The 9,056-nt window shown below is 36.1% G+C and overlaps 1 protein-coding gene across 1 annotated transcript in view; it reads left to right on the top strand.

The window, feature by feature from the left end:
* Positions 1-6,320: 6,320 nt before the first annotated feature.
* CD40LG (CD40 ligand) overlaps positions 6,321-9,056 on the top strand; it is a 30,914-nt gene continuing 28,178 nt past the window's right edge. Inside the window, exons 1-2 of the mRNA XM_063433528.1 lie at positions 6,321-6,479; positions 8,404-8,538. Coding sequence (XP_063289598.1) covers positions 6,327-6,479; positions 8,404-8,538 — 288 coding nt within the window. The 5' untranslated portion in view covers positions 6,321-6,326. The remainder of the gene's footprint in view (positions 6,480-8,403; positions 8,539-9,056) is intronic.

Raw genomic sequence — 9,056 nt, 5'->3', positions numbered from 1 at the left:
TCTAAGACGGAAACATAGAGGCTAATCAGTGTGTCTGTGTCTGTTTCATGCAGATTTATATCAATTAAATGCCAGATGGAGATGAGCGTGTAATAAAGTGTCAACAAACGCAACTTATCCATCGTCAAGAAAACAGAAAATTTAGACACACAAATAAAATTGTAACAAAGCATTTACTGTGTAAGCAAAATTCCATCTCACACAAAATCGAATAAATTAAGAAATGCTAAGATACAGTTTTTTTCCCCTTTTCTGTGACGTAAATTCAATCTGAAATATATTCACTGTGCAGTGACTTAGTTTACAAATGAGTTAGAAAATCCAAGCTAAAGTTGCATATATGGAAAGAAAATTCAAATTGCCTTAGTGGATATACTTCTTTGTGTAGCTTCATTTGTCATATAAACCAAGATAAGGATCATGGTGAATGACACATCTATTCCATGAATTCAATATGGGCTGCGTTGTCAGAACAGCTATCTTATACTAGAAGAAATATAACTCTATGTTTTATATTAAGTTGATGTTTATTTATTTTTATATTTAAGAATATGTACATAGTTTATGGGCATTACATTACAGACACTGATGTGAAAATATGTGCAAACAAATGTTATGTACAAAACAAAATTCCTTGTTACAAAGTTGATTTCCATTGTTTTGATTTGATTTCCGAAGTTACCTGCTAGTGAAACAACATTCTAGGGCAGACCTGCACAACTTGGCAATAGGTAGGGGCCAAAATTAAAAAGGCTAAACAAAAAACAGACAGACACATACAAATACACACACAGACATGTAGATACACACACAGGCAGGCATACAGACTGACATACAGACACAAAACACATACTGATAGACATACAGATACACACACTGACAGACATACAGATACACACACCGGCAGACACACAGATACTCACACACTGACAGACATACACAGACACAAACATACACATGCACACTGACAAACATACAGATACACACACACAAACATACACATGCACACTGACAAACATACAGATACACACACAGACATACAAATACACACACACACACACCGACAGACATACAGACATACAGACACACACACTGACAGGCATACAGATACACATACACAAACATACACACGCACACTGACAAACATACAGATACACAGGCAGACAGACATGTAAATACACACACACTGGCAGACAGGCAGGCATACAGACAGACATACAGATACACAACACAGACAGACATACATATACCCACACACACTGATAGACATACAGATACACACACACACACACACTAACAAACATATAGATACACACACAGATATAAAGATACACACACAGCCTGACAGACACACACACTGACAGGCATACAGATACACACACAAACATACACATTCACATTGACAAACATACAGATATACACACAAACACAGACATGCAGATACACACACTGGCAGACAGACAGATACACGAACAGGGAGGCATACAGACAGACATGTAGATACACAACACACACTGACAGACATAGAGATAAACACACATACTGACAGACATATAGACACACACACTGACAGATGTACAGATATACAATACACACACATACATACAAATACACAATACACACAGCTAGACATACAGATACACAACACACTGACATACAGATACACACACACTGACAGACATGCATATGCACACACTGACAGACATACAAATACACACACACACTGACAGACACACATACACACACACTGACAGGTCAAAATACACACTTTTATAGCCAGCCTCCAGTTTCTTACATTTTGGGTACTGGAAGGTGGCTTCCCTTATATCCAGTCTGCAGGCTTTGGATGTTGGGAGTTAGGGGCTGGCTCTTGCAGCCTGCATCCCCACCTCTCCTTCCTTTTCCTCTTTGCTCCCTCTGTGCGGCTCCAGTCTCTCCAGGCCTGGAACCCCGCACACAGTCGAATGGTATGCAGGTCTGTTCTAGGGTGAAGATTAACCCCATTTTTTTTTTTATATAATTTTTAGTTTTTATATACCACAGAACACTTAAAAGTATAAAATGTACAAAAGAAATTCTGTAATTTTGAAAGGAAAAGAAAAGCAAAGAAAATTGTCGATGATGACTCAAATGTGCTGAGCTACAAAATAAATATTGAGATTTTAAAGTCATATCAAAACAGCACTAGTTGAATGCTTGTTGGCTGCTTTTACGCTAAATAATATACCCATGCAAGATATATTTTTGCGTGATAAAAAAAAATGTAAATGCTCAATATACTTGTAAAGGTAAACAGTGAACATAATAGAGGCCCCCACCTTTTTTAATACATCATGGGAATAACACATTATGGTACAAAGACAATGATTTGTTGTTAGTGGAATATCCTCAAAATATATAAAAATGATGCATTAAATCAAATAACTATCAAATAGTTATCAAATAACTTTATCAGAGCCTGACATGCTTAAATTTAGCATAACATTATTTACAAAATTCTATTTACTAACTGGCGGAAATTTGCTAGAGTGAAAAATAGAAAAAGGTTTTGACTGGAGCAAACTCTCTCTATGTGAAACTAAATAAACCACGACAGCTTTTGCCATTTACTAAGTGGTGTTTCCGATTCACAGGCCTGAGAAAGCCAGTTTTTCATGTAAATGCTAGAGAAATAATGAGCAACACTAGTTCAATTAACCTTTTCAGTCCTGCAGTAGAATGCAGCAAAGAGGGTGTCTAGTCCACAGACCCTATATATCACTAAGGGCCAGCGAGTACACAGTCCACTGACTCTATGTGTACTAAAACTGGGGGTTTGACCATGTTCAAGTCCTTTATATTTATCCAAAATTTATTTCTATAAACTATTTAGTTTCAGTGCAACAAAGGAGCACAGAACATCAATGAGATTCAGTGCATAATAACATGCTATAATTAACAACATGAGATAGATAGCAATTTGATGGTAATTTGCCAAAGCCATAAACTACAATAGGTGCTTTGCTGGAGCAAACTATGTAAATAATCATACATACCTAATGTTATTATTATATTGACAATGTGATATCTTTATCTGTATTGGCCTAAAGATTGGAAGAGAGAGGGACAGATAGAAAGTAATAAACACTCATAGCACAAGAACTTTTTTTAAAAAATAACTATTTTAGTGCTTGCATTTTTAATGCATTTATTCATTGGGTGTTGTAACTTTAACAGCTTGCAAAAGCTGTAGATCTCTTGTCTACAGTTTCTACAGGCTCTTACCATTTCCCCCAACACTGACAGCCTCGGATGTTGAGCAATAAGTGCACGTGTGGCTTTTCAGGTAGCCAGAGAGGACGCAGGGACCAGCCAGAGAAGCATAGGTAAAATGAGACCAGTGGACGTGCAAACATAGGACCATGTGTTCACAGGCTTCCAGGATCATACTGTGACTTGGGCGGGATGGCACTTTTATGAATTGTATTTTGTATTAGATGCTCCTGACAAACGAAGAAGGTATTTTAAGTTAAACTTTCAAATAAAAATTTGAAATGCTATCTATGATAAACAACAAACAATCACTTGCACTATTAAATACGTAGCCACTAGCCACTAACTTGGACCACTCTGAATCTTTATAAGTCTGCATTGCCTTAACGATTCTGCTCAACGATTCGTTAGTCCTAGAGAAAGTACTTCCTTTGATTGCATCTATTGGCTATATGTACTACTTCGCTTATCCTGTATTTCTGTCATTTAATCTCTGTATTCCGCTCACATTGTAATTCAAATTCAAATAAAAAAAGAGATAAACAACAGTAAGTGGCATCTTGGGGTCATCACCATAGGATTTTTTTTTTATCTCGTAACAACAAATTTCATACTATAAAGAGAAGTGACATGTGTCCATTTTACTTTATAATAAAACTGGAAAAAATTACATATGGTGTTCCAAGAAAAAAAGATAGTTTGGGGGCACAGTTAGAACAGGATTTTTTTCAGTCTGAGAAAACCAGGTTACGCAACAGTTTTACAGTAATGAGCCCCCTTAATTGATGATTCAACCTAAGACAGTTCATTGCACTACCTTGTTAGTAGTGAGGTTATTGAGTTGTGTTTTGTCTGTCTTTCCAGGTGTTAATGAAGCTAGATGCATTTCGCCTCCTTTGCCATGCTAACTTTGTACTCTGTACGCCCACTCATTGAAGTCGATGTTGATAGAGGATGCGATTTTATTTTGCTCAGAAAGCACATTTCTTTTTAACCCATGCCGAACATGCATACTATATATGTTTTATACAGTTGATGCTACAAGTAATATGGCTTGCACTGCACACACTGTCAATAAACTTAGCCCTTAAAGATTTTTTGTTTTTCAGAAGTACTGGATCTTGCTTTGAAAAACAAATGCTTGGCCCTACACGCTTTTTAGGGGTTTTAAGCACATTGGAAACAGATTGATTTTAATGATTATCAGAATCTCTGTCCAAAAGAGACTGTGTATGTTTAGATTTGTCAATACCATGGGTGGGTGAAGAGGATATTAACTAAGGAAAATGTGATTCCAACTCTTTAGTAGCCCTGCATGCCTCCTATAAACGTAAAAGCTTTGAAAATTGTGTCGACTGCAATTTGTTTTGGCTTTGTAAATAGCATTGAACGACCACCTGGTTTGTCCTTGGGTCTTAGCCCCATCTGTCCCTCTTCTTGACCATCCCTGAACTTTTCCTAATATCCTGTACCATGCGTTCACCATCAAATCGCAAATCCAATTACGACCCCAAATTTGTGCCCACACACTTCTACATCACTGTTCGCACTTCCTTCCCTCACCATCTCTCCTCATTTCCCATTCTCACCTTCAACAGCCCTCTGAGTTCTACACATTCAATTTTCCACTCGTTGATACTTTTCCTCCAGTAGCATCCATTCTCAGTCAGTGACTCAGTTGTGGATGGGGGTTTTATAATGCCCTCTCTGGCTCTATTGAGATGCACTTGATGCCAGATTTTTGGTTTGGAAGGAATTGGATTTGAAAATGATCTACTAAATGTGGGACTGTGAATTCTTCCATGCATTTTTTATTCAAAAGTTGAGTAAAGCACAACATGGTCTCCAACAGCCCAGAACTGTAGGGAAATCTGAGAATTGATTGTCAAAGTGTCAATTTCGTATACAGTTGTACCCAGCAAATGTGCCATGGCTTTTAAATCATAGTCACATGTTTATCCTCAGTGATATTTGTGTGACATTTTTGTTTTGTTCTCTGTTAAATTATGGTTTTTTTTTTGCCACTTCTCCATCCAACATAATCTTTAAGAATTTGTCTTCACAATAATCAATGTTGTTTGGAGAACTACAGTGCCATACCACCAAAGATTTTGATAGCAAAAAGTGTGCCGAGGCTGCTCAAAAGATATACCCCCAGCTGTTGTGCCATGGGATTTGTAGTCCTGCAGACCTAACGTTTGGTTACTACTGTTTTCGACAAAGGCAAGAACATCTAGGAGAGGCCTAGGGTGGTGTAGAATAGATTAAGAAATTGTGAAACAAATGGGATATTAGGGAATGTTATATATTCAAGACAATAGACATAAAATGTATCATGACCTTTGTTACAATTTAGTTGGTTTTAATTTTTGCTATTTTTCCAAACATTTAGCTAACATTTTATTGTTTTCCCTAAAGCAGTTTCGATATGATGTGTGCAAAGTGTTGTTATTAAACTGTGACGTAAATCTGTTGTTGAAACAATTATTTTACAGCCGTTTATACATCAGACAAGTTGAGCAGGTCATTCGAGAACAAGAAGCTGTGATTCCATAGCATCTAAAAGAGAAGTGTGAGCTAAATTGTATACTAACGTTAGTTCAATAAGCATCTTTAATAGGACTTGAAGACAAGAATATCACCAAAATCGTGGCGTTCTTAAAAAGCCTTTTGTGGTTCCCAAATGACAATTATGAGCAAACACCCATGACAAGGTCAAAGAATTTGGTTGGTTGAAAAAGTCTTCTTTTCTTGGACTTCATTATTGCCATTTCTGGTCAACCACACTGCTGCCTACAAAAATATAGTTTGGTGGACAAAAAGAAAAAACAGAACATGCAAACAAAGCAAAATAAAACATTACATTGTTTCCCCTTCATATTGAGACACAATGGGATTTTACAAAACTTTGGTTGATCATGGTTTAGGTGACTATAACACATACATTTCATCATACTAGAAAGGAAATACTGCAGGAAGTGTACGTCAGGTTAGGAGACTGCTTAACTTTTCTGTGTGAGCACCTCAACAGTCTGCAAACAAAGTAGTCTGCAAGAGGACATACCTACTGTATAATGGTCAACACCTACAATCAATCCCCTTCACCCCAACAAGGGTCTCCCTCTTCAATAATGAAAATGACGATGTGGATTTTAACTCTTCTTTTCGTGGCACAGATTATCGGAACCTGTTTTTTTGGCGTATATTTTTACAAAAGGCTAGACAAGGTAAGTGTTGATCTTTTTTTAATTCAGTTGTTTTTAAATTAGACATATTTTATCTATTCAAGTAGATCAAAAGAAAAAAACTCCCCAAAAAGTCAAATAAGCAATATTTTATAGGGAGCACATTTCCAATAAAATTATAATTGTGCAAATAAACAAAGTCTAATATTATATTGGAATTGATATTATAATTTATTTTCAGTTATACAATTTTCCTTATACAATTTTTTCCTTATACAATTTTCAATTTAATTAAAAAAATTTATAACATATATAAAATTAATAACAAGCTGATTTTATGTAAAAAAAAAAAATTATTTACTCTCTGCTACATGCAAATACATCGAAAAAGTCATATCTTTATAAAATATAGAGCTTTTCAGTAAATTGGGAATGAACAAGGGAATGCGTCCTTTTTGGCCAAAATAGCTAAGCTGGCAAACAATTCCAATTTCAACCTAAGTTTGCCCTGGCCATGTCCTAACAATTTCCAGTTTAGTCATTATCTTTGAAATGTGTCATCAGGAAAAGGCTGAATTTTATAAACTTTTCTTAGCCTTATTACTAATCTATAATCAATAATCAGAGCATGGAACAGTAGTGCAGTAGAATATTCTCTATGTTGGCACATTGTTTAAACCTGTCTGGCGAAGTTGGTAATTCCTGTTTGCTCATCATACGACAATTTCAATCAGACCTTTATTGTGTTTCACGGGGTTTAGATAAATGCATGCTGCCATGGTAGATTTGATGTAAAAGTAGCATCATTTGTTTGTTTTTTCCTACAGTGGTTTTCAACCTACTCTCGAATGCACACCAACAGTCGAGTTTTTGTCAGTATCTTACATAAACCATAAATGGGAAATGCTTAAATCCTGCTCTATGAGTAAGCCTTGAAAACAGGGTTAAGAGCCGCTACTTAACTTTACCCTAGTTAAAAAAAATGTAATGTTAGCTTTAACATCGTAAAATAATAAAAAAAAATTCATATGGCATAATAGATTTAGATGTACATTTTGATTAAAAAGAATATAGAATGAGAAAAAATTCAGATTAATGCCCTGAATTATATGCACATAGATGGTCCCGTCTTGCTAACAACCAGAGCAGTTTAGACAACCCACATAACCACACCAAAACATGCAAGTAGCAATGGGTGAGAATTGTGGGAGCACTTTAAAATGTGAAAGATAAATATTTTGATTTAACTAAATATAGACTATTAAAAATGCATACAATACAAAAGGTACACGAAGGTGGGGGAAAAACAGGACATAACATGCATTTTGCTCTCATAGATGGGTGTTGCAACTTTGGTGCTCAGCAAGTTCAACATTATTATTCAACACAATATTATGGGTTTCATAATATTGTTTCACCTTTAATGTCTTAGTTTACATTTATCACTCAAGTTATTTTTGTGGTTTTTCTCCAAACCTAATCTTAGCTTGACAAAAACAAAGGAATAGTCAAAGGGACACTCTAAGTGCCATAACTACTACAGCATGCATGTTGTAGGGGTTGTGGTGTAATGAGTACCCTAGAGCCCCGCCAGTGTATGTAGTCGAACCATTTTCTAATAGTTTGTTTCCCAACCTGGGGTCAATGGGCACCAGCAGCTTCCACAATTGAGAGCCAATTACTAAAGCCAGACATGCAAAGCATGCATATTGGTTAAAAGCATTGGTTGATTGATCTCAGCCAATGAATAAGCCCTGCACTGCTCTCATAGAAGCAGTGACTGGTGACCTTTGACCTCAGGCAAAAGTCACACCATTAGCATAAAGTGTCACTACTTGGGGGGTGGGGGTGACAGGGCCCCCATAGTATTTTGAGACAATATATCTATATTTTTTATTTTTCTTATGTTCTTGCTCAACATCATTCACCAAGTAATTCTTTGTTCTCTCTCATTTTTATTAAAAAGATGGAGGAGGAGAAGAGTTTCGGGGATGATTACGTGTTTTTGAAAATGATACAAAAATGTAAAAAAGGAGAAAGCACAGATACGTTGCTGAACTGCACGAAGGTGTTATCCTTATTCCACATTTTTATTAATGAGGTAAGTTTATCGGACATTTCAAATGGCTGGTTTTACACGAGGTGATGGATTTGAAAGTGTGGTTTGTCATTTCACTTTTTCCATTCACAGAATGGAATATGTAACCTGTATGTACATGTATACATATTTATATATCTAAATATATATGCAAGCACACACTTTGCCTCAGAAAATGTAGGCAGAATGACTTGCAATAATGAGATTTCCCACAGCGTTAATCTTTATCCTGATGCTGTACCCCACATGTAAAAGTTTTCAATCATTCAGTGAGATAATTAAGTTAATTAAGTATTGTTTATATGTTAAAAGGGGCCATTTTGTTTTTGTAATAGATCCTGTTGCTTGATTGCTATTACTGCTAAGGAGGAATAACTTGCCCTCACAGTGTAAGGATCATTAACACATCGGTATTCTTAGAGTTTAAACCTAATAGGGCGGGAGGGGGGGATTGATCACACCATAACACCATAACTGTGATCTTATTTAGTTTTGGGGTTGACGGGAATCAAGTTTGGGAA

The sequence above is a fragment of the Pelobates fuscus genome, chromosome 9 (assembly GCF_036172605.1).
Source record: "Pelobates fuscus isolate aPelFus1 chromosome 9, aPelFus1.pri, whole genome shotgun sequence".
NCBI lineage: Eukaryota > Metazoa > Chordata > Amphibia > Anura > Pelobatidae > Pelobates > Pelobates fuscus.
Note: the sequence above shows the minus strand (reverse complement) of the source record. Positions and strands in the feature narration are given on the sequence as shown.